The 26,219-nt window shown below is 48.3% G+C and overlaps 1 protein-coding gene across 5 annotated transcripts in view; it reads left to right on the forward strand.

Moving 5' to 3' along the window:
* TLN2 (talin 2) overlaps positions 1–19,678 on the forward strand; it is a 426,778-nt gene extending 407,100 nt beyond the window's left edge. For all 5 annotated transcript variants that reach the window (XM_077881335.1, XM_077881341.1, XM_077881336.1 and 2 more), the window contains 5 exons: positions 8,338–8,463; positions 10,712–10,774; positions 10,869–11,051; positions 14,052–14,177; positions 15,655–19,678. In XM_077881335.1, the coding sequence (XP_077737461.1) occupies positions 8,338–8,463; positions 10,712–10,774; positions 10,869–11,051; positions 14,052–14,177; positions 15,655–15,783 (627 nt within the window). In that variant the 3' untranslated portion in view covers positions 15,784–19,678. The remainder of the gene's footprint in view (positions 1–8,337; positions 8,464–10,711; positions 10,775–10,868; positions 11,052–14,051; positions 14,178–15,654) is intronic.
* The last annotated feature ends 6,541 nt before the right edge of the window (positions 19,679–26,219 follow it).

Genomic DNA, 26,219 nt, shown 5'->3' on the forward strand with positions numbered 1-26,219 from the left:
GCATTTATACTGCTTTGAAGAACAGTGTTGGGGAAGGGCCGTGGTTTTGTTGGTTTGTTGGTTCAAATTATTTTGCTCACCGCATTCTCAGGTCGCCTGTCTTAAAAGTAGAATGCTCCATGGTTTATGAAGATGATTCCTGGTATATTCCCAGCTCAGGCCCTTAAAACTTAAGCACCTCTTTTTGCCTAGAATCTCCCACATATGAATAACAAACTCGCACTGTTGAATCCACTGTTTGCTTGGGAAGATGGCTTAAAGGCAAAAGGGGAAGGTCGGTGAGCTCTGGTGCATGTGCCTCTGATGTTGCTAATGGCGCCGCTTCCACACTTCCAGACGGCCAGTGCTCCACAGACAGGTGATGAAGTTCCTGCAGTGGTGACCGCCCCCTGCATCTGTAGCCTGCAGTACGGTGCCTATTCTCGAGCCCAGTCAAACCTGGATGCCTTTTCTGCAGGCCTCTGTGTGATATGTTTGATATATTAGGTTGTTATTTAATCCAACTATATATCAAACATATTCCTACAGTGTCTTGCCCTGTCTCCGGGGGTTCTTAATATAGTCGATAAGGCAACAGGAAAGAACATGTTAAAATCACAAGCAGATTTAGAAGATGGAGTGCTCATTCCATTTCATGATGTTATATTCCATTTTTTTTCTAGTGTTTCAGACCTGTGTCAGTATTGCTAGATTCCTTTGTTTGTTGTAGAAGCAAATCATGATTATGGATGTTTTCATAAGAGCTTGAGATATTATGTATAGCTTAGTTTTGTGCAGTAATGAATCCTTAAGGGATATATGCTCAGTGGAAAAAAAAAATGGGAGATTCTAGACCATGTGTGCAACATGGGATAAACGTCAGGATTATAATCCCCAAACACATCTAGACTTGGCATTTCATCTTAATTCGCTTTTGCTCTGATCTTCAACTTAGAAATTAGTAATTTTCATAATCAAGTTTTCAGCAAAAATTCAAGCACAAATCCACTCTAACTTTCCCTTCAACCAATAGCATCAAATTGTATAAACCGAATCAGCCATACCAACTGTAGGAATGGTGAGTCACTGGGCTTTATATAAACCTTGGTTAGGACTAAATGTATCTAATAAAGATAATGTAATGCAGACTGTACTCTGTCTGTTGAATTTCCTGTAATTGGTTAACTGGTCAGTAGAGGTTGATAATATTTAGAATAAGCTGACAATCAGAAAGTAATTCCATAGCCTAATTGGGTGCAACAGGAAGTTTAGGATTATGAAACATTTTTTTTTCTGGCACACAGCAGCCGCCTTTGCTTGGCTTTGACCTCCTCCTCCTAGAAGAGCCTGCAAAGCATGTGTGAGTTCATTCTGATCTGTTTCAACAAAAGACTGTGAACACTGCTTTCTGGAAAAAGAACTATTGTGCCGGTAGCTCAGTCCTTTGGAGCAGAGAAGAAGCGCTCTTTTAAGAGCACTTTTGTGTATATGCATGTAAGCAATGCCCCCACACAGTTGGTGAGACAGTGGTTTGAACAAATGGGTCAGGAAAGCTTCCCCTGGTTATGTCTAGAAGCCATCTCCAAGTTGCTTGCCACAGTGAATGCATAGTGACAGGTCACAGCAGCAGCGAAGTGATGGCACAGGGGAGGGAAATACAGAGTTGGAGTCCCAGCCACTAGAGCGATAAAGTGGAACCTGTCCCTGGGATCCTTCTCCACTTGAGAACAGATCAGTAAGTGTATGTCAGCAGGAGCTCTTTCAGATGGTTTGTAAGATGCTGCCAAAATCAATGCCACCTTCAACACAGCCGGAGAACAGTGTTTGGGGGTTTGAGTCCAGTTAAAGTTGCTAGACCAAAATGACAAATTGTCATGGATGAGAGACAGCATGTTATTATGAATAAAGGAAAACGCAGTTCAGGGGGCCTTAAGGTGAAACCCATTTGTTAAAACTGATAGGATTTTCTTGTTTCTTTCGGTAATCTTGCTGTTGGCCAGTATGCTGTGCTGCTTAGCTGAGGGGATGAGAAAAGGCAACGGATATTCAGGGAGGATTAGGAGCAGATACAGCATTTCTGTATGGCTCAAGTGTGGGCTTTGAGTTCATCTGCCACTAGTTGCTTCCAGTCCAAGAGATGTAAAGGGTGTGAAAAGCAAAGGTGTGTGGGGAACTCAGCCAGTTCATGCTCCCGGGTGACTCCTGTCAGTGTAGAACAGGAGGTCTTGTTGTCAGACCCTCCTTAAGTACGTAGAGGATTCATAGCAAAGGAGCTTATGATGTAGTGAATGTATCCAATCAAATACATGAAAGCATTCCATTATCTTTTTTGTCCATGCTTCCTAAGTAAACATCCATGTGGCTTTTTTGAAAGCATGATTATCTTTAAGAATTTTTCTGCCAAACAGAAGTAGCAATTAAAAGATCATTTCAGTGGTATTACTTCTCACCCCCAAAAAGAAACCTAATAAAACAATAGCTACTATGAGAAAACCACACCTGAGAAACTGCAAGCTCGGACCTTTTCCAAAGGATGCTGCGTGAATATGCATTCATTTTTTTATCTGGGTACAAAGGGTGGTCTCTCCCCAGGTTGCAGGCAAAATCATTTGGCACTGCTCTCTCTCTCATCCACTTTGACTGTTCATTGTTTCTCTATGACTTTCAAGAGGACGAGGCCAGCTGTCCAGGTTTGGCCTCTTGGAAGATCTTCCCATTTATAAATTCCCATTTATAGTAAGGGTGGTGGTCCTAAAGACAACCCACCCATGGGGCCTCTAAAAGAAAAGTTGATTTGACTCCTACACAGTTGAGTCTTCGAGTACAGGCTAAGATCTCCCCCAAGGCACCTCTCAATTCAATACCAGAAGCAAACTGGTAGCAGCCAAACTCACTACAAAAAAAAAAAAGGAGAAACATGGCTGCCTTTCCACTCAGGCTTCCAACTGGCAAGAAAATGCTTCACTGGTGTGGTGGGAGTGCTTGGTGCTGGCCTTCTTTTTTCCCTCAAGGACGTTTAAATTATATGCAAAGTGTCCACACTTTTAAGAAATATATCTAAAAGGCTTTTTTTTTTTTTTTTTAAGTTTCTAGTGTGATATGACCTTGTTTTGAGTAGCAAGTATTCTGCAGGACTTCCAGTAACACAAAGCGCAGCTTCTAACTGGAAAGATGGTACCATTGAGTTGTGATGTGGTCCTTGTAGCCAGTTGTGAGAGGAATGACCACTGTGTTGAGTAGCTCACAGCAAGGCAGTCCCTCAAAGGAAGATTTTAGGGAGGGAGGCAGACATCAGGGCAGCGACCTTCAGGCCATCTCCTATTTGTGCCTTCTGCACCACACCTTCAAACTCATTGGGGAAGGTGCTATGGGGATGTAATTCACAAAGAAATGGCCAAGTAAAAGGATCACGAACAAAAACGTCCTTCCTCTGTACGCCATATGCCCCAGACCTGTGAGGGAGGAGGTTGGCAAAGATGCTACAAGGGGAAGGCAGAGCTTCTCCATGAAGGAGGAAAAGAAGGAAGAGAAAAAAGTAGTGTCTGCTTATTTTAGTGAGTACCTTCTTAACAAGGAAATGTTTAATTTGGAACCGTAACATATCTGAGATAAAGGACCCAGAGGCTTGAGATTCCTCCTTCGGTTACTGACAGGAAACTGATGGATACCTGGAGAAAGACAATGAATGCTCGAAGTCACGTGGTCAGAAAGGGTGGGACACCCTTGTTCTGGAGAACCCAGATGGCCCATCTTCTGCTCAGGTGTTGAGGGAGAAGCTGGAAGCAATGCCAGTCTGTGGTCTGTATCATGTGTTACCTGACACTTCATTCATCTTCGGTTTATGGTTTTTATTTCTAATTATTTTAGGTTATCATCAGAACTGATGGTTAGAACCTTTCTCCAAATTATGAATGCAAAATGGTCCAGAGAGAAAAAACAGACTAGCTTAGCCCAAAGTCTGAAAAACAGTTTTTAAAAACACAAGAAAAATATGTATAGTAAGAGAAGTAATAGTGAAATTCATTGCTAGGAGTTATTGAGCATCTACTATGAGTCAATATTGCTCTAGTATATTTATACTTTACTTATAGCACCCCTATCAGAGAGGTAGGGGGGAAGGCTGGTTCAGAAAATGAATGAGTTACTGCAAAGATGATGTCCGCAGAATCCCTAAAAGGCAAAACACAAATAAGGAAAGGCCTCCCCTTTCCCTTCCCTCTGTCTCTGCTCCTACCACACTCCTACCCCAGAGGAAGTCAAGCTCCTGAGACATTAGACCGATGAGAGCAAGACAGGAGCCTCATGTACTCTCCTGAGCATACAAAGCCGGCAGCAAGGGAGCCAGCCCAAAATGTCCCTTCCCCAGAGGGACCTCAGCAGACCTCTCACTTAAAAAAAAAAAAAAAAAAAAAAAAGAGGAGCTCTGCAGGAGATCACTGGAGAGGAAAAATAACAGCAGAAGGGTACCTGGACCTTTCTTCAAAGGTACCAGAAAGCCAAAATGAGACTAAGTCCATCCTCTGCTGAAGCTTAGGAGGCAGTCCAGAAGAGACCACTGCGGAAAGTTGATGGTGAGCTGGCCAGGGGCCTTCTGACAGCAGAGGGGAATAAGGAAGGGGGCAGTGAACAGAGGACGAGAGGACAGATTCAGCGCTCAGAGGCTGTAGCTGAGGTGTTCATGGAGCAGAGCAGATTAGATTCTTGGTTGGCACACTCAGTACTCTTCCCCAGCGCTGCTTTGCTAAGAGAGCCTCTTTGCAAAATGCTGGAAATACTGTTTACTTCTGTATATGCATACAGAAATGAACCCCTCAACAGACTGTAATGCAGGTTAAGGGGTGCAGGCAGAGCGGACTGGTGACAACCCATAGCCTTACACGGGGCAGGAGCCAGCACATAGATGTGTGCACCTTCCTCCCCAAGGACCACAGAATAGACAGTTACTGATGTGGACGCTTCCTCGATGCGTTTCTCCTTCTGCAACCATGTCAGTTGTCCTCTGGCTGAACTCTAAGACTTGGGAGACTCATTGTGAATGGATACATTCATTCGGCAAACATTTATCATGTAGTCTACACTGCCTGATTGTGTGCTCGAGAGACCACATCAGTTGAATAAAACACAGTCCTTGCCCTGGAAGAGTTGACAGGCTGGTAGGCCTCAGTTCACAGGGCTCTGTTTTCCTTTACCCAAGCCAGCATTTCCCATGGAGTAGTCTGCCTCCATTAGAAATGGAGATTCCCAGGCCCCCCTGCAGACCTGTTGAGACACAGTCTGCAGCTTTAACCACATCCTCAGGTGATTCTGAGCCAGGGCATTTTCTTCAGTTCACAGGGCCCTGGGTCTCAGCATCCTGCAGGGTCTCCTTATGGCAGCTCCACATTACTGCCCTCATTATTCTCCGTCTCCCAGCTACCGTGGGGCTTAGTCTGTTGATAAATCCTGCAGTTTCACTGTGATCCTTTTCTGTAAGAAGGTCCTTTGAAGACCAAACCCATTCTGTTTCCCTCTTCTTCAATGTGGTTGAGCATGAGCCGCCTTCTCAGTAGCTCTAACTGCCCTCCTCCCTGATGCCATCACACGTGCTGGTGAGAGCCAAGCAGACCGGCAGCACTGACAGGGACACTTCAACATTTCCAAGTCTCCTTAGCTTGGGGAGAATCCCATCTTGTAGATGAGAAGCTGTGTATGGCATGAGAGACACCCAGTGATGGTTTATTTCCAGAAGGAGAGAGAGGTGGGCATTTAATCTTAGGGATAAACCTGGTATACAGTGTCTAAACATTAGCCCTCCAGGGACGCCTGGGTGACTCAGCAGTTGAGTGTCTACCTTGGGCTCAGGGCATGATCCTGGGGTCCTGGGATCGAGTCCCTCGTTGGGCTCCCCCAGCGAGCCTGCTTCTGCCTCTGCCTGTGTCTCTGCCTGCCCCCCCCCATAAATAAATTTTTTTTTTAATTAGCCCTCCGCTGTTGTAGTCCTCCCACTCAGCTTTATTAAGCCTTTCTTGGGAAGCTCTCTAGTACTTTTTAGTCAGAGCAAATGTCTCCCAGAGATGAGGCTTTGTGCCATGTCCATTTTAAAGCATAGAGATGTTATAGAAAGAAAACAAAAATTCATCAGCGGGCATTTATAACAGTTGCCATTGCAAGAAAAATCTGTGGGTGTCAAAAATATTTCAAAACCAAATATCTCTTTCAAGTATGTGTTCTACAAAACTTCAGGGCAGTGGAAGGCGTGGGACAAGCCTATAAAGTTGGGTGGAACAAGATGATTCTATCAGATTTATCCATGCTGAGAGCATTCAATTTTAAGAAAATCACATTTTTGTGGACCCTAAAATTTGGGAAATCAGAAATCTGATGGGGTACTCCACCCTGTCACGTGGACACACCCTGGAGGCCACCAGAAACAAGGACCTGAGACACAGTAAGAAGCCACCATGGGCTTCCGTGTCCTCTGCCCCAGTAGAAGGGGCTCCCTTTGGGCTCAGAATTTACATGATTTCCCTGGTGCCTTAATCTGTTACATGCTTGAGTTTCTTTTGTAGAATAAGTTTCCAAAAAAGCTCTTAATTCAAGGTCACTGAATAGATATCCATAGGTATCAGAGCCTAATGCAATTTCTTGGAGCCTATCTATTAATAGTACCTCTTATGCCAGAGTGCCTTGTAATTGTTTTTCCATTTCAATCAATCTTACACTCCACCAGTACTATAAACTCCCCTACTCCAAAATGAATCCACTGCAACTGAACCCATTTCTGTCCTGAATGCTCCCAGAGCAGGACTTTGTCAGATAAGAATATGTGTCTTCTGTCCAAGAACTTCTAAAATGCTGGCATCATTCATCAGATTCACTAGATGTGCACCGAAATGTTATTTTGATAACATGAGTTGTAAAAATAAAAATGAGTTCGGGATCTCTCCTAGTTCAAGGTGCAGCCATAATGAATAGGAACTGGAAAAAAAAAAAAGTTGTATCCATTCTCCGTGATATTTCATATGGGACGGTTAGTGGCCAATTCTGAGCCTCTGACACAAGGCGAGGCCTCACTGATGCCCCAGGGGGTGGCCAAGCTAGTAAAAATATGTCCTTACAGAGTCAGAGAGATTGAGGTTTAGATTTAGTTTAGAGTCTTCATGCAGCCACATGACTTTGTCCCAACACTCTACCTCCCTAAGCCTCAATTTTCTCACTGTGAATATAAGAACGAATATATAGTTTAAGATTTGTTTTTCTCTTGCTTGGTGAGAATTAAACAAGTAACCTACATGGAAACGCCTAACAAGAGACTTGGCACATAGTAGGTGCTCTTAAAAACCTATTGCTATTGCACAATATTACAGATGTACTTAATGACGCTGAATTATTCCCTTAAAATTGGTTCAAGGGGTAAATTATGTATTTTAACACATGAAGAAAACTGTTGCTATCCCTGACCATCATTGCAATGCCTGAAAGGTACCAGCCACATCTTCAACCTTCAATAATCAAAGGGGAACTTAACCTTACTTAGATTCACAGAACGTGAGTGCTAAGGGGACCTGGAGGGCATCTACTCTGATCACCCCAGAGTGATGCCCCATCCAAGCCGGCTCAGGACCAAGGTCCTTACACTTGTCACACTTACCAGAGCTTCTCCAGCTTCCCAGATTGTTCTGGCAGCATGGGGCACGGTACTGGTGAACTTAGAGTAGAGCCCTCGTGGCCTGACAGCACCTGCACAGGGGTGGCCGGTTCTCTTCCCCAGGTGGAACCAGACCCCAGGTTTTTGATGTCATGATGCCTCACTGTTTTTCCCACCCCTGGTGATCTGTGGTTGGTACATAACTCTCCTTGCCCAGCCACAGAAAGTACAGATGCTATTTTGCTTTTGTTTTCACCCAAGAAAAATGAGGCTTTTCACAACTCGTAGCCACTTTTTTCTTTCTTCAACCCATTTTGGAGTTAAGCTCTTGGAAGAGTGTATCACCACCCACTCTTTGGATTTTAATTATTGATTATTTAAATTTTGGTTATTGATGTTAATGGGACATATTTGAGCATATTTTATTCACAGTGAATTTAAATTGTCTGTATAAAGATTCTGCTTTGGAAAAATAGTCTGTCTTAGAATTTCCTGATTTGAAATTTGTGTAGAATTGTCATTGCTAGCAGCTTGTACCTTTTAGAATCGAGGTAGTGGGAGGCAGCAGATGGAGAATCATTTTGCCAGCTTAGGCCTCTCTACCCTGGGTGTGGTTTGTCAGCATAAAAGTCATAACGGATGAAGAGCCAGGTGACCAAGCAGTAAGTAGTTTGGCAAAAGCACCCTTCGTGGATGTGAATGGCATGTGACATCATTTTCTTCTGTTATAGCAAGCAGATGAGACCCTGGATTTTGAAGAACAGATTTTGGAAGCTGCTAAATCCATTGCTGCTGCCACAAGTGCCCTGGTCAAATCGGCCTCGGCAGCCCAGAGGGAGCTGGTGGCCCAAGGAAAGGTGGGTAAACCTCGCGGGCCAGGTGCTGGAACGTTCACACAGTGAGAGCCTCTGAGGGCCGAGGAAAAGATGTGGAGGCTTGTGGCCTGACCTGCGGAAACCAGTGCTGGGCCTTCCCTCACTGACTTGCCCATCGCTGCCCCATCTGACTGAAGACTCTGTTAGCTTAAACCCGACAGCCAGAATGAAGGGTTTGGCTTCTGGGACTCTCATCTGCTTCTTGTTAAGGAAAGCATCCTGTTCCAGGCAGTGATCAGGGCCTGAACAAGACATTTCTATTCCCACTGTATGTTAAGCTATTTAGAGATGTAAACTGTCATATTTTCCTAGTGGATGACTACAGGAGCACCATTGTCAAGGGCTTCGTGGTACAGTTTTCCAACTCCAATGGCTCGATCCATTTGTTAGGACTGTTGAGCGAAATGCCATCTAACTCTGTAGTTAGCATTTTCCTGAGCCCATTGATCAGAAGGCCAGTCGGGTTTTAAATCTGAGATCTCTTTGATCTGCCGCCTCCTCAGTCCCCTATTCCATCTGCATTAGCATGAAAGCATAGTTCTTTTTCAGTGACCCAAAGGATTCATTAGTATATTAAACTTATACTGCATATGGAAGGGTCTTGCGGTCTAAAATATTCCACGTGTTGTTCCCATATGCCACAGAAGGACCCCATCCATATTGCCTCTTGCAGAGAGACTATCAGATTGAGAGGCACTACAGAAATCTGTGGGTCTGGGGAGTTGGGTCGCCATAATTGTCAGTCACTTCTGTTTGATATTAAAAGGCCTTTGCTGTCAGTATACAGGTGGACAAATAGGATTGTGTCTTGACCTAAGAACTTGTAATAGAGACAGGAAGTTCTGCCCAACGAATGGCCATGTATATTCCTCTGCGAAGTCTCTTGTGAGCTAAACCTTGTCTTGATCCAACCCACATACTTGGGCTCCTCCTTCTAAACCATCGTGTATTATATTGTTCATTATTAACATATGTATTCCTGTCTCTCCGCTGACGTGCAGTCCGTCCCTTTGTGCTTTTCACTTACGCCCTGTGGATGTAGCAGAGCATGGAGCTTATTTAAGTACTTGTCGACTCATCAATATGTAAAGCCTAAAAATGGATCCTTAAGAAGAATATCCTACCTAAAAATTTCAGTCTCTTGATAAAGGGCCGACTCTGTGCCAAATTGCTAGTTACTGAGAGAATTTAATTTAGTCAAGCATGTGTGGAATATATTCAAGCATTGAAGAGTGCCTGGGGGGCTCAGTCGGTTGAGCAGTCTACCTTTGGCTCAGGTCATGATCTTGGGGTCCTGGGGTCTCATCCCACATCATCTCCGTGCTCAACGGAGAGTCTGCTTCTCCCACTCCCTCTGTCCCTCCCATCCTTGTGCTCGCTTTCTCTCTCTCAAATAAATAAGTAAAAATCTTTTAAAAATATATATGTAAAGAAAAAAATATATATATACGTAAGAGGTAATAATTGCTGACGCCTAATTTCATAGTCAAGTTGAAGTACTCCTCTCTGATCTCTCCAGGCACCTCCCACCATGTTAAAAAAAAAAAAAAAAAAGATTTTCCCTCCCAAAGCCATTCCCTCTTGCATCTGGACAGAAAATGTTTCACTTGTTGCTATAATTTCTAGACAGAAACAGAGCTCATCTTACACCCAGCTTCCTACTTCTCTCCCCACCCCTGGCCAAATAGTCTGTTATTTTCTTAAGGCAAGGGTCGGCCATCACTTGCACTGAAGAAAGGCACCAGCTTTCCTTTTTTTTTTTTTTTTTTTCCTCATCATCTGCCATGAAGTCACAGCATGGCTTTAGGATCAGTAATCTGCAGAGATGCAAGTTTCCCTTGGCCCTTGAAAGCAGAAGCCTCTATGGCTCCTGTGTTTGAACCAGAGAAAGGTCGGCAGAGGAAATAAGCATGGGAGGACAGCCCCACTCCATCATTCCTGAGCAGTTTTCCCAGAAACACAATACCTAGCAACTAAATGGAGGCCACTCTGAGCGTTTCAGATTAAGTCCTCGGGGCCCAGAGGGAGCCCAGCCAGGATGTGCTGGCACAGTCTCGGAGTGGCAGCATCCTGTGCAAGAAAGGCTGTTCCATTCTCATGCTGGTGGTGCTGCGTGTCTGATGAGGTGTTTTTCTCTCTAGTTCCAGAGTGAGGTAGAGGCTGAGGGGCTGCAGGTCCACCCTCTGCACCTTCCAGCTCTCAATTCAGATTTCTACACTCCACTCTCTAGGTGGGTTCCATCCCTGCCAATGCTGCGGATGACGGACAGTGGTCCCAGGGACTGATTTCTGCCGTAAGTCACCTCTTCCTCCATCCTTCCCATTTGGGTTTTGGATCCCCTGAGGGAAGTGTGGGCCTGGGGTCACTTCTCCATCAACTGTTTGCAGGCCCGGATGGTGGCAGCTGCAACCAGCAATCTCTGCGAGGCGGCCAATGCCTCAGTGCAGGGACATGCCAGTGAGGAGAAGCTCATCTCATCTGCCAAGCAGGTCGCTGCCTCCACGGCTCAGCTGCTCGTGGCCTGCAAGGTGAAGGCCGACCAGGATTCAGAGGCCATGAGGCGGCTACAGGTAATGGTCACTGATGCTGGTGGGAAAATACTCCTGTTGGAGCGGGTAAGTGTCGCCAAAGGGGACAGTCTCACTTCCTTGGCATGACCCACCAGGCCTTCCATCAGCCCACTCTGTCCCACTTTTCTCATGTCCCGTACAGCTGTGCATCTCACACCTGCTGCCCCAGCAACCCAACATTCTCCATGTCTGCCTTCTGGTCTCATGCCTTGGGGCCCTCACTCACCCCAGAATGTCCTGGCCCTCACCACCAGCCCCACCTGGTGATCTACTTGTTCTTTGGGACTCATCTCCAGAGTCCCCTCTTCTGGGAAGCCCTCCCAGACTCCTGCAGAGTACCACTCCACTCTTATGGCTACTTTCACCTGGTACCACCACATTTATTTTTAGATCAGTCTTTGACAAGACTGTGAACCTCTCAGGTACAAGCACCACATCTTTATCTGCATATCTCTCACACTGAGATGGTGCCTGTTCCAGTGGGTCCCTCATCCACTGTTTGCAAAAGAGAGGAGAGGAAAGGAAGGACTGAGGAATTCCTATAAGACTAAGAGGTATCCCAGAGCCCAAAGAACATGATCATGATGAAGGTTATAATTGAATCCCTCCCAGCACATATGTTTTCCTGATTGTTTTAATTATAGAAGCATTTTAAACACATTGAAGGAAAGGTTTGAATGAAAAAAATCACATAGCCTCAACCTCCTCAACGTGTCAAATGGTACCATTTTTTTCTCTTCCTGTTTTTATTTCTACACAAAATAACTGTCTACTTGGCATCATAGCAAGAGACATCTGCTTTTTTTTCCCACTTAACATTTTATCATACACACCTTTTTACTTGAATAAAAGGCTTCATAATTTCTCTATGCAAAGCTAACTGGTCCATTCTTCATGAGCCTCATTTTGAATGATTGCATGATATTACATCACTTGATTATGCCAGAATTTTCTTATACAGTGGATAATTTGTTTCCAATTTTCTAGATTTCTTAGATATTATGAGTGTTAGAATGCAGACTGTTTATGTGGCTGAAAAAAATGTTTAAGTGCCATGAATAAAATCATAAATGACAGAGATATTTGAACAATTTCATCAACACTTGGAACTTTTGTTTCATTTTGAAAGTCCTAAAGTGTATTTCTGTTTCTCGGTCCTCCTGAGTCTCTCTCACCCACTGCCCTTACCTTCATTTGACTCTGGGATAGACCCAGGGGGGGAACAGGGGGCTGCATGTTGGTGAATATAGGATTTGAGGAACACTTCTGGGGGAAACATCCTGAGTTAAAAGAGACCCAGGTTCAAGTCCTGCCTCTGCCATATATTAAGTGAGTGATCTTAACACAGATCATTCAAAAATTTCCAGGCCTTCACTTGCCTTGGCTATAGAATAAGGATAGAGATGCCCACACAGCTCTTATCAAAGTCAAGAGATATGATCTTGCTTGTACGAGCTCTAAGGACTTACATGGTCATAGCACAGCATCACTCTCTTTGTGATCATTCCTGATTTAACTAGATGCTGCAGTATCGTGTCTGAGTCCCTTGCAATGACCCAGAGGTTCTCTGGGGCTAGCTCAATCTGTGTTCAAATCCCAGCTCTGTAACGTACGAGCTGCAGGGTCTCAAAGAAATTACTCAGCCCTGATTTCTGCATCAGGAAAGTGCAGTGGTGACCCCTGACCTCATAAAGCTATTTTGAGAATGAACTTGTCATATAATAATTGGCATTCCCTTCCCATGCAAGCCCTCATAGTTCCCATCAGTCACTTTAGATCACCCACCAGATGAACTAGTCACTTTGAGAAAAACTCAACTTTCTGATGGCTAATCCCCATGCACAAGTCCTTGACTCTGAGGGGGCCTGGGGAAGTAATATGGGAGGCTTCATGAAGCCTTGACCACCAGTAGAAGAAAATGCCAGATCTCAGGGGGCCGAGGACAGGTTCCCAGGCTGTGCTTCCTGAGCATTAAGTCAGTGTGGGCAATAGCCCTTATGAAAGATCTCGACTTGACATTGAAAAGCTTTTCTTCTTCCCTTTTTTTTTTTTTTTTTTTTTTAAAAAAAAGGTTTCATTTATTCACGAGAGAGAGGCAGAGACACAGGCAGAGGGAGAAGCAGGCTCCATGCAGGGAGCCCGATGCAGGACTCAATCCTGAGACTCCAGGATCATGCCCTGAGCCGAAGGCAGGCGCTCAGCCACCGAGCCACCCAGGCATTCCGAAAAGCTTTTCTTTACCCGTCTCTAGCAATTTCCCCTCCTTAAGCATTTGGCATCAAGTTCAGCTGTGACTCAGAAAATACACCTGTAGAGGCCCAAGTTACTGTGGGGCTCCCCACCTTCCCATGCATAGTGTGGTTGTGCTTTCTTACCCTTAATTCCCTCAAGAAGCACTCAGCGAGCACCAGGCCTGGGCACCCACTGCACCAGGTGCTAGAGATAAAAGGACAAAAGTCACAGCCACTGCATCCTAGTTACTCACTGTCCAGAAGGAAGAAGGACAACCACAAGTGTGGGAGGGGCCACAGTGAAGGCAGCGCAGAGCATTGTGGGGAGGTGTGGGTAAGGCCAAGGCAGACGGGCAGAGTGCTGTGTGAGCCAGTGAGTTTGTCTAAATTGGATGGGGCTGAGGGTGGGGAGTAGTTTGTAGACCAAAGAGACGAGCCCTGGCCGTGCTTCTGTTAACAGGCATTTCACATTGCTATAGTCATTTGTTTACATAAGTATAATTCCCCCTCAGAAGTATGTGTTCCTTGGGAGCCGGGAACTCTATCTCATTTCTGTGTGAATGACCGAAGGTTAGGTAGTGCCAGTGTTGGTACAGTCGATGGACCGCTGGACAGACAGATACCGGATACTAATGAAAGAGAAATGCTGTGTTATAATTGGATGACAAATCGATTCAGAGTTCCATGAACTGTGCTTTCGTGTCTATTCCTGCTGAATCCAAGTTGGCTGTTTCTAATGATATAATGTATGTTTTTCCCCCCTCTCCAGGCAGCAGGAAATGCTGTGAAAAGAGCCTCAGATAATCTCGTTCGTGCAGCCCAGAAGGCAGCATTTGGCAAAGCCGATGATGACGATGTTGTAGTGAAAACAAAGTTTGTAGGGGGCATTGCTCAGGTTTGTGAAGAAATCCAGACAGCGTTACTCCGGACATGGGAATTGTGTTATAACAGACACACAAAGTAACAACGACTGTGACAGGATGGAAGTATATTTCTCCTTGGTGAAACAGCCGGGGTGTGAGCAGCCTGTGGCTGATGTGTTGGTTCCTTTGTTTCTGAGCCCCAGGCTCCCATCTGCCTTATTGCCCCACCATCCCCGAGATACTGATTTGGCCAGTTGGTCCAAGATGGCTCAATATCCACCTTTGCTTCCTCTCACAGGCCATTGGTCAGGCCTTCATCACGTGGCCAACCAACCCAGCTGCAAAAGATGCTGGGAAATATAGTTTTCTTTCCTGAGGAGCCCTGTACCTAGCCCAAATCAGTATCGTGTATTCAGGGATTCTGGGATAGAAAAGGGAAGAAGTGAATTAGAAGGCAGCAGTATTATCATTTAAATAAAATGATGGATTTGGCCCTATAGAGAGAATGAATAGTAACCCCTTAACAGAACTTAACAGAACCCCTTAACAGAACTTAACAGGAGACGGGCTTCTGACTTATGCAGGATTCCATTCTTGTGCACGGTAGTGAAGAGCAAACTTCAGGAGATCAGGGCTGCAGTTTGGAATATGTGTTGTTATAAATCCGTTATACAAGATTGGTTTTCTTAGCAGTGCCAGGAAGTTACTCATCCCCATGCCTTCCTTAGCTCTTCCTGAGCCATTCCCTGTGTTTGGAAATTTACTGGATACATTTTTACCGGGATCTATTTCTTGATACAGTAGCTCCATAAGAAGTTCCATGACAAGGGTCACTGATCAAATAAGTGTGAGAGATCCTGCCCTCTGTACCTCCACCTCCGACTATCACAGTGATCATTAGCCTAGTGAAGGCTCTGAAAGGTCCACAAGAAAGAAATCCATTTGGCTTTCTTGAGCACAAACTTATCTTTTTCACCTGATATCTATTCACTAATATTCCTCAGCTTATATCTTAGAAGCATGAAACAAAAACATGAAAGCTATCAAGTGGCTAAGGACTCCAACTCTAGCTTCAAGAACACTTGGACAGGTCCTGCTCCACTAAGTGGATGTTCAGGGAAGTAGACCCACCTCTCTCAGCTCCAGGGTCCTCATTGGAAAAATAGGACATGCAATAGGAACAACTTCACTGTGCTGCCACAAAGATGATGGAACAGTCCACGCAGAGCGCTTACACCAGCCCTGGGGCATAGTAGGGATGCAGTAGATGTTTGCTATTAAATCAGTGGCCAGAAGTCAGCTTATTTTCTTGGGTCAACTGGGTCATTGGTCTCAAAACCCAGAGTATGGCCCAAATGCTGGTCTCCAGAGCTAGGATACTTAGTCCCGGTGTATTGCTGTGATGTCCTATCGCAGAGGCACTGGGCGTTCATGAGATAAGCAGTGGAGTTGGAGAGGGTGGTTTCCTGAAAGTTTTTAGATCCATCCAACTTGTTGCTTTCCTTCTAGATCATTGCTGCCCAGGAGGAAATGTTGAAAAAAGAACGAGAACTGGAAGAAGCAAGGAAAAAACTGGCCCAGATCCGCCAGCAGCAGTATAAATTCCTACCCACTGAGCTGAGGGAGGATGAAGGCTAAGGCCAGAGCCAAGATGGCATGCCCCAGGGGATGGCTCTGCGAGAACTGGCCGAACAGTGTTCCTGAGACACTGGGCACTTACCAGGAAACTGCCCGCCTCCCCCTGGGGCCAACCCAGAGCCCTGCGTGCTCACTCACGTCTCTGTCCTGTAGGGCACCGGCTGCATGATCGTGATGTCACACGGTACAGTGTCCCACCCACAGCTCCTTCGCCACCTCCCCTCATGCCTCACCGGATCTCAGGAGAGAGGGGCGCACGTTTCGTGAACTGTTACCAAAAAAGAGAAGTCAGTATTACGTCGTTCTCAGACACTTTTGTTTTTGTTGGTCTTTCTCTAGGCCCCCCCCTCCTGGGCCTTCTGGGAAATTATAAGAGGAAAAAAATAATGGCTTGGGGAAAATCGTTGACATCCTAGATATTATCCTCCCTCTCAGGAGAAGATGGAAGCTGGAGTTGGACACGGTTAATAGAAGCCAGAAGCATAAACCAGTGTGGACTCCAGGAGGACAACTCGGGTCCTTCTGTGTCTCTAGCACTGGCTCACCCAGAGGGTAGAGAATTCCTACTCCCATTTGCACGCTTTCTTGCCTCCGTGTGTAAGCTCCTTGTACAATCTAGACCCATCTTGTATTCTGTGGCCCAAAAAAAATGAACATTTATTTTTTCCTCCATAATCCAAAGGGCAGAAGTATGGGGGACTGCCAGGGCTTGGTAAGCAGGGGTGGTAATAAAATGTGTGGGCTCCTTACTCTGCAGAGCTGTTTCAGTTCATACAAATTCACCCACACAAACCCACATCCTCCAGGTGACCCTTTGCACAACATCCCCCTCCTAAGCATTCGAGGTGGGGACTCAGCTAGAATAAAGCAATTCCCTGGTGTCTCCACCTTCCTGGTCCTACATTGGCTCCTCTGCTCTCAAAATGGTTAGCTTTCAGGATCGCAAGGCATCTGTTTCAAAATCTGTCACCTGTCCTGCATCCCAAGATGGACATTTTTTTCTGTGTCTTGATACTCTCAAAATCTAGATGCACCCTACAATCAATATGAATCTTTAACAAGATAGTTTTGCTGACTCTTGTGTCTTATGAGTAAAGGCACGTGGTGTTTCCAGAGTCTGTCTTCTGGATGCCACACTTCCTAGATTTAATTTTTCCTTTCAGAGCCCCTCCCCCATTTTTAAGGGCATGGTAAGACCTTGAATTTACCTTTAATCTGAGCCTTTAATCAAGACAGTACATGAAGGACGAATGACTGGTGGAATAGGTCCTAATGCCAGGTAGCCAGTGATTTGGAAAGAATTCATGAGGGGAAGACAGTGGTAATGGAGGTACATGGGTTTTGAAGACAGCCATCCTCCTGCTCTGCAGTGACGTGGTGTCACATCTCCTTTCTCATCCACAGAATGGCTTCAGGATTCCACCCAGGGTAAAAGTGGATGCTTTGGTCCTCAAAAGGCACCACTTCTTTTAGGCCTCGCCCCATGGTGCTGCTTCGGGAGACTCTAGCCCATGTTGTAGTTTTAAAATCTCATTAAACTTAGGACAGCACCCCATATTTATGAGAGACTTGTAAGTGCTACACATAGAGATGTTTTTCCAGATAAACAGGCAGTTAGAGAAGATATAGTGCAAATAAAAAGCAAGTGGGAAGAGTATGTAGGGGATAGGGGTGGGGGAGGTGGAGGCACCAACTCTGAAGAGGAGGGAGCCACAGAGCCCTGGTCTCTCGGAAATGCCGGCACACTCTCGGCTCTCCCCGAGGGTAGCTAGTACAACCCTTCATACCTGCCCTGGGATAAAAACTGAGGGCTCCATGGATGGACGGGCACAGGGTGCCTTCTGAGGCTGTTAATCAGACCTGAAGGCTCAGAGTCAAGGTGTGCTAATGGCCTCATGTAGCAGCACCTGGGGAGCCCCTCTTCCCTGTGGCCCACCCTCACTATATTCTCTTCCAGACTATGAGGTTGCTTCTCCCCTTGCCCATGTCCCCTGTCCCATCCTGGCATCCCGGGAGCCGGGCAGGTTTGGGCAATGAGTTCTCTCTCCCTGCCTCGGAGTGGTTGTAAACTTCTACCGCACTTGACACAGCAAAACCTACCAAGACAGGCCAGAGGAGAGGCCTGTCCTTGATGACTTGAGAGAGCAGGTATGGAACAAAGTTTATTTTTGTAGGACCTATGTACATATGCTCCTGTCTCGAGTGTTCTGCTGCTAGGAGCTGGGGGAAGTCGGTTCCCAGTTCTCACTGGGCATGAGGCTGGTTTTTCCTCTATTCCTTTCCTTGTCCACACTGCATACGTGTATGTGAATGGCCTCGTGGCTGCCTTGGTCTTTTCTCATGTCATAAATTGATTGAGAACTGTGCTTTGAGTGTTATTTAATAGGCACGTGACCCCAGATGGCATCAAGGGGGCTGCTGGCTCTTCTTCAAAGGGAGATCATGCAGATAGGAGTTGCATTTGGGGTGTGAGCTTTCACTCAGGAGCGTCTAACGAGGAGATGGTTTCAAGGTAAAAATGATGCCAGGCCTGGAGCATAGTAACGTTTCTCTCCATGTGAAGGGAAAGCAGGTGTGGGCTGCCTGAGGGGAACCATCACTGGGCTTCAAAGCCTTCAGCTGATCTTCGTGCTTAGAAGCTTCTCTCTTGGAAGGTCAAGAAAGGAACCTGAACTGACTTCAGAACCGCTCTCAGTGATGTGGGAGACTCGGTTTTGCTTGGTGCTGCCCTTTAAAGAGCTTTGGGTAAGGATGCTTAAAGCCACACTCAGTTAAGGACCAGCCCTTATTCAAACTCTGCCGGTGTCCCAGCAGGTGTGGCGATGGTGGTTGGCGTGAGCGGTGTCCTGAGTCCTGGGCAGCTGTGTAGTCGGGTGTCAGGGGCCCTCAGGCCACCTGCAGAGGAGCCACCTGAACCACAACAAATGCTTTATCACTGCAAACTCTTTGGGCTCCTCAGGGATCTCCCAGTGTGCTGCTTGGGTGTTTCATCGGTCCGTGAGTTTCTAGTAACCAAAGCCCGTTCCTAACTTATCAATGTGTTAATACCAAAATTTACCACCCCCCAAGAGAGTGAACCCCACCACCAAAGTGATCCCTGGTCAGGGCAATGGTGGTGAGCCGGCTGTGGTCTCCACTCCTGGGGGACTAGACTAGGGGTTCTCCTCAACAGTGAGCCCTACAACTCCCCCAGCTCTGAGGTTCTGGACTGTGGCAGGGCCTCTGGGGGTTCTGGCCTTGAGACCCCAGCACAGACTATGAGCACGTTCAGCTCTCAGATTCCTGGAAGAAGTGTCCCCTCTGCTGACCAAGGGAGTAGCCACCTCTGAGACTCTTCGGGGTACCAGGGAGCTGAGGGTAAACACATCCTCCAAGCTAAGAGGCAGTAGCATTCAGAAACCCAGAGATCCTGACAGCTGTGCCAGGGGCTCAGTTCCAACTCCCCAAGGTCTCTTCAGGATGGTGGCCTCAGGGGGAAGGTGTCTTTCACCCACAGGGCCCCCCAAGTATGACATTTAAAAGTCCCTGAGACTACAGCTCCATCTTTCTGAGCATCTTCTTGGTATGTTTATGGTCATTGGGAACGGGCATGTGACAGAGCTTCTGTTGACTCATTTAAAAAAACGTGATGAAGAGACATTTCTGTAAAAGAGTTTGGGTCGTGGCCTTCCAACACCCCCGTAAGCCACCAGTGTCTCAGTCACCCGGTCAGCGTTGGCATCTCCTGGGTCCACAGAGCACGAGGCTGGGTTTCCCTCGGCCACCTTCTCACCTGGCTACAAAAAGTAGAAGCAAACAGGAAAGTTAAGCTCTGCCCCATGTCATAATGTCTTTATTGATCTGATCGCATAAATTATTTTTTTTTTAATTCACCAGAAATAAACTTTTAAAGGAATGAACCTGTGTGAAAGTCTCATGGTAGTGGGAGGAAGGCAGGGAGGGGGGAGGAGGCAGCAGAATGTGTTTTTGTCACGGGAAAGAAATCCCACCTTGAGCTTAACCTGACTGGTGCCAGAGGAAGTGTGTGCGGGCGCACGTGACCGAGGTGAGGCCGCGAGGACCGCTGTATTCCTTATAGCTTTGCTGACTCCAGAGAAAATTCAGAGAAATAGGCCATAAGTAGGAAGAAAGGCTTCCATGGCACGGAGAGGAGAGCGGCCAGGAGCACAGCACGGCAGTCCCTGTGTCAGGCTGGAGCTCTTGGAATTGTCATCAGGAGTTTGGGGCTTGTTGACCATGGGCGTTACCTAGCTGGAAGGTCGCACAGCTAAGCACAGGGTTCGTATGCTGCTCTCGGGCCCTGTCGGGGCCTGACCCCACCTCTGACAGCCAAGGCAGAAATGCAACCTGCAGGGATTACACTTTCTCCTTCCTGTAGGGAGGGGGTGCAGATTGGCCAAGCATCCTGGTTTGGGGAAGCCAGGCTCAGAAAACTGCAAGGCATTTCTCATCTGCAAGAGGGCGATGTCAAAGAATCACCATGGCGACAGAGAGTGTCACCGGTGTGTGTCACAACTAAGGATTATTTTCTCTTAAAATGGTGATGTAGGATCTCAAAGCAAATTAGTGATTTTTTTTTCTCTCTCGACAAAAATGGGAGTGGGACTGCTTCCTGCCAACGTGAAGGTGGGAAGGCTGAGGTGCAGTCTAGGAGGGAGGGGAGTGAGCGTTCATTCGTGGGGGCCCCCTGGGCCTGCAGGGGCTGAGTGCGCAGCTTCCTCAAGGGCCACAGGGAAGGTGGCATGGCCATTTTGCAGAGGGGCAAACCAGGCTACAGCAAGGCATGGAAGGGGCAGGTGAGGGACTGGAAGCGGTCCCTGGGATTTCATGTCCTCTGTGCAGCTAAATCAGATGGACCCACAAAGAACCGAGTACCCACCACCTGCCTTGTGCAGGACACTGGGGACTTTGGAGAAGGTCGCAAACACTTGAGCCAGGGCCCTGAGCAAAGAGGGCAGAGCCCTGACACTGGAACAAGCCCTCGTCAAGAGGGGATTTGGCCCAACTCCTAACAGCCAGGAGTACAGGAGTGTTTCGGGCAGAGAAGACACGGGAGTTAGCATGTCAGCCCAAGGGGCCACGCCGTGCAGAGGCCTGGCTTATGAAGGGTGGATTGCTTAGGGGAACGGAGGAAGGCAGTGTGGTCAGGGCTTGGGGCGTGTGGCACAGAGAGGAAGGCGGCCCGGAGTGTGCCCAGGGGGCCCTGTGTCAGGCTGGAGCCCTTAGAATTGTCATCAGATGGGGGCACCTGGGTGACGGGTTGCACGCCTGTCTTTGGCCCAGGCATGATCCCAGGGTCCCGGCATCGAGTCCAACGTCGGGCTCCCTGCATGGAGCCTGCTTCTCCCTCTGCCTGTGTCTCTGCCTCTCTGTGTCTCTCATGAATACATAAGTAAAATCTTAAAAAAGAATTGTCATCAGATGGATCGCTCTGCAGGAAGATGAGAAGAGAGTTTCTGACCCCCGAGAACGCATGATCAAAGTGGGGAGTGCGCTCACGGAAGTCGGCACCTCAGGAGCGAATCCGGGCCCTGCCTTCTGTGCCAGAAAAGCTTGGAGCAGGGAGAGGATGGGAGCCAGCTGCTCCAGCGGGAGGTGGCGCAGCAGGAGGGACCGCCCCTGGGAGGCAGCGCCGGGAGCGGTGTCCCCCCTCTACCTAGCTGATGCCTGTTAGACACTTGCCCCCTGCCGGGACCGGACCTTTACTACCCCGTGGAATCCCCACCACATCCGTGTAAAGCATGACACATAAAGCACTCTTTTATCTTGCAGATGACAAGGCCGAGGCACAGAGAGGTTAGGTGGCGTGGCCACGGCCACACAGCTAGCCAGAGCCGGGCTCTCCCAGCCGCCGTGGCAGTGGTGGATCGTGCAGCTAGAGAGGGGCCGAGTGGAGACGCCAACTCCAGTTTGCATCCAGAGCTCCTGGTTTGTTTTTTGTTTTTGTTTTTTTTTTTAAGATTTTATTTATTTATTCATGAGAGACCCAGAGAGAGAGAGAGAGGCAGAGACACAGGAGGAGGGAGAAGCAGGCTCCATGCCAGGAGCCCGATGTGGGACTCGATCCCGGGTCTCCAGGATCATGCCCTGGGCCAAAGGCAGGCGCCAAACCGCTGAGCCACCCGAGGATCCCCCTCAGAGCTCCTGTTTTTAACCAGCTGCACGGAGAACCTGCCCGCGTGGCAGAGGGGACAGACGTTAGGCGGGCAGAGGCAGGGAGGGCCTGGACCTGCCGGAGGGGCTGCAGGGCGGGGGCAAGGGGGGGGTGAGCGCCGGGTGCGACGGGGCAGCCCCGGCCACCGACCAAGCGCCCCAGGGCGTCTCCTCCACCGCCAGGTTCCCGAGAACCCGCCTTGGCCTTGTTTCCACCTGGTGCCTCCAAACTCCTGGTCGGGGTCCTTTTCCCTGAACCCCCAGCCCCGCAGTCTAACCCCCCAGTGTGGAGAGGGACTCCCCCGCGGGCCTCTCTGGGCTCTGGGGTCTGATCCCCTTTAGCCCAGAAGCGCACGTCCAAGGCGGTCTCTGTGCTCCCGGGAGGGCGAGCGGCGGGCCTCGGGGCAGCCGGGGCAGCAGGCTCCCCTGTGGGTTCCGGGCACCCCACTAGTGCAGGGCGTGCGGGGCAGCAGGAAGAGGCGGAGGGCTCCGGCCTCGCGAGGTGGGCAGTGTCCTGGACGGGGTGCAGGCCCCGGGGCTAGGGAGGCCTGGGGGGCGCGGGCCTGAGAGGGCAGGGCCCCTGGGGCCGAGGGGGCGGGTGGGAAGCCGTCGGCCTAAGCACGCAGGAAGGGAGAGGGGTGGGCAGGGGGCCTCGAGGACGGCTGACACCGGGGGTAAGTCGAGGCGGGGCCTCCGGGGCCACTGACCGTTCCAGGGGTTCCAGGGAGGCAGGCCCTTTGCACACCCTCGGCCCTGGCTTGGTAGGCGTCCTGGCCGGTTTTGGCCGCAGGGGGCAGTGTGGCTCCATGGGACACTAATAGGGCCTTCTCCCTGCGCAGGAAAAGGGGCCTTTCCCAGGCACAGACATCTAAGCACCGAGAGTGCCTTAAGCAGTGTCTAGGAGGTGTCCTGAGGGCCGGTAAGGTCCTCTCCGAAGGACCCTATGATATGTGATGTTGCCAGAATTTTTCTGGCCTTAAACGAAGCCCTTTCTGTGTTCCAGGATACCGTGAGGACACGGGTTCCAAGCAGGGAGGCTGGGGAAGCCCTGCTCCAAAGTCCCATTGGGATGACCACCTCCCTAACCCCCTTCGCACGCATGGCACACCCTGGGTACTGTTACCAGGGAACATTTGTGCAGAAGCCTCATCTAGGTCACAGGGATCACATCTTGTCACATGGATCTGCCCCAGCTGTGGACATATGAGATATGTCATAAAGACTGATGCGCTGGGCGTAAACTTGAGACCATGTAGTTGGCACCAGCGTTTATGACCTGGGGATCAGCTCTTTTGGACTCTGGCTGATTTGAACTCAAATAGGATCAAAAAAAAAAAAAAAAGAGGGGGATTTGTTCCCAAACAGTTCCTACAGCCCCCAGCAGCCCCCCTCCTTCCCCACCGCTTCCCATGGCCCCGCCATGCCACAGGGCAACACTAGTGCTCACTCAGCGTCTCTGCAAATCGCTTTCCTAGGATTCCCTTCCTCACCGAGCAACACGGAAACAACTTGATCCCAAATATCCTGAAACCTCCTGGTAACACTCGCCATTGTTCAGCAAAATCCAGAAGATGTGCTCCGGCCAGAAGGGGGTTGTTAATGAAACACTGAAAGGACCTCAGATGCTGTGAGCTGATCCCTACAAAATGAGGCCCGGGGCCCAAATCCCAGTGGAATGCAGAGGCCATCTGGAAGAAAAGGGAAAGGCTGGGGGACATGAGAGGCAGGTCCTTAAATAAACCAGAGTTTCCTCCGGCAGCTCCATCACCTCAAAGGGGCACCTGAAATCCAACTCCCAACCTTTCCTTCCCTTGTCTTGCCTCAGAAGGCAGCACGGTGAAGTGAAAAGAGCATCCACTCTGGACTTCAGATAGACCTGGTTGTGAGCAAGTCCTTTCCCCTCCAAGCCCGTGGAGATGGACAGTGGACATTACACTGCACACCCCATTCCTCTATGGAGCTGCGGCAGCATCTGGGGGCAGTTGAGGGGGTGTAGGAACTGTTGGGTGTAGGAACCTAGTCAAGGTTGGGCCCAGCTGGTCTAAGGACACCATTCCCCTGATTGGCAATTGGCGTAGAACCTGGTCTGGCCAAGAAGCTGGGAGGAAATATCTGCTGAAGGCGTCAGCCTCCCCCTGCCACATCAGTTGTGAAGAAAGAAGCTGCTTCTGACCACAGCAGAGTCAGCCTCAGGATGGAGCCCATCCCAAGCATGGACAGAGCCAGAAGAATCCGCGTCTTTGGTGACACTGTGGGTCGGCTTGTCTAACCCTAATTCTTCCAGAATTCCCAGTCCCTACCCAGTGCAATCCTGCCGCGTCTAAACCAGCAGAGTTGGACTTTGCTGCCAACGCACTGTCACTGGTCCCAGGCCGCAGTCGTATCCAAAAAGGCCCACAAGCATCTGGCCACACATTAGGTGCCCGGCAAAATCTTGCTTCCCCTTTCCCTCACATCTACATGAAAGAAACCCCCTTTCAGGAATTAATTCAAGTGCTCCCTTGAGCCTTGTGGGCCTAACAGGGTGCCAGGCTCATAGTAGGTCTTCGGTAAGTTTTTGGATGACTCTTACCCCCCCTCCAGAGTATGATGTCCGCAATGCCTGGATTTGGGTTTCTGGCTTGCTGGATGGGGGTGGAAATGGTAACAGACAAATTTGTTGCAGAGGTCCGAGTCCTGTCTCCAGACTCTGAGAGAAGCAACTGGAACACAGGCCTCCCCCTACCCACCCCTGCCCCCAGGTCCCTCTCTTGCACTTCCTACACCCCCAGTCTCCATCCCTGTGCTCTCAGATAGACATCTGCCCTTGGTAAGCTCCGGAGTCTGGCCAATCACCTACAAAGCAAACCATCTGAGGAATGTCTGGTATGCAGGGTATGCAGTTTGGTGTAGGTCTGTTTTTTCTGTTCATCACTTGGCAAGGAAATCCTTCACTATTTTGTCTGGAAGCATTAGCATGGAGGACCCAGGGAGCTGGAGGTAGGGGGAAGCAGCGGGACAGTCCTCCCTCTCCGTCTGCTTCTAGGACTGCATCCTTAACCTGCTTCCCTCCACCCCCTAACTCTCCCCCGCCCTCCCCCACCCCCCAGGCGCCCCCATAGAAGACAAAGTAAAACAGAAGTAGGGGTGGCAGCAGGGGAAGACCTTTCCCTCGGGAGGAGAATAACCAGCAGCTACAGGGGAGGACGGCGCAGGCAGGAGGCTGAGCCATTGCAGGACACAGAGCAGTGTCCTTCACCTTCAGTGTCTGGCTCCTTAGCTTTGTACAGGGGACCAAAGCTGGGCTGGGAGTCATGAGACCAGGTTCGAGTTCTGGCTGGGCAACCTTGGGCACATTTCTTGACTTCATGGAATGTCTTTATTTTCATCAGTGAACGGGCAGGCCACCTTCCGCCACGACTCCAACTGGGTCTGGATAGCGGACGTCCCTGATGTTTGACAGCTAGCAACATTTTTGAGTATTAATTATATACGAAGAGCTCTTCTAGGTACTTTATAAGCATAATCCTTTCCTTCGTCAGACCTAACACTCACCAAGTACTTACAATGTGCCGGTCACAGTTGTAAGAACTTTGTGTTGCCTCATTTAGTCCTCACTACAAACCTACAAGATAGATACCCCATTTTATAGATAGTATTTGTCTTTTTTGTGCCTCAATTTCCCTTTCTCCAAGCTCACACAGCTAAAGAAGAGCACATCCAAGTGAACCCAGGTTGCCTGGCTCAGAAATGTATCGTCAAACACTGTGCTCTATTGTTATTCATGACTCCTTTTTCATTAAAAAATATATATATATGGATAAAAAAAATATGGATAAAAAAACATGGATATATTTTATGGATAACAAAAATGAGAGGGAGAGAATCATACAATTTGTCCACAGGCTTTACATGGTAGAGCCAAGAGCCAAATCTCGATGTGTCGTTCAAAGCTTTTCCAGTTTTTCCACCACCATGGACTACCTCCCACTAGACACACTCAAAATTCTTCAGACTCCCAGGGAGATTTCTGCAGCTGTGGGTTTGATCTTGGAAGTCCCATTTGTAACCGTGATGAGAGTGTCCTAATATGATTTGCAACAAAGTCAAAAACGTGACTCCTATAAACATGTGGCCAATGTGAGTCAAAGATTTATTTCACTTATTAATGAAGGGATCAGTAGAATGGCAAAATTCATTCAAAAGTTATAGAAAACCACGAAGCATCCCTGAAAGAATGCTGGAATAAGATTGCCAAACTGCCTACGAGATTGATTACCTGAAAGGCAATCAAAAGCTGGCCT

This window comes from Canis aureus, chromosome 32, assembly GCF_053574225.1.
Source record: "Canis aureus isolate CA01 chromosome 32, VMU_Caureus_v.1.0, whole genome shotgun sequence".
NCBI lineage: Eukaryota > Metazoa > Chordata > Mammalia > Carnivora > Canidae > Canis > Canis aureus.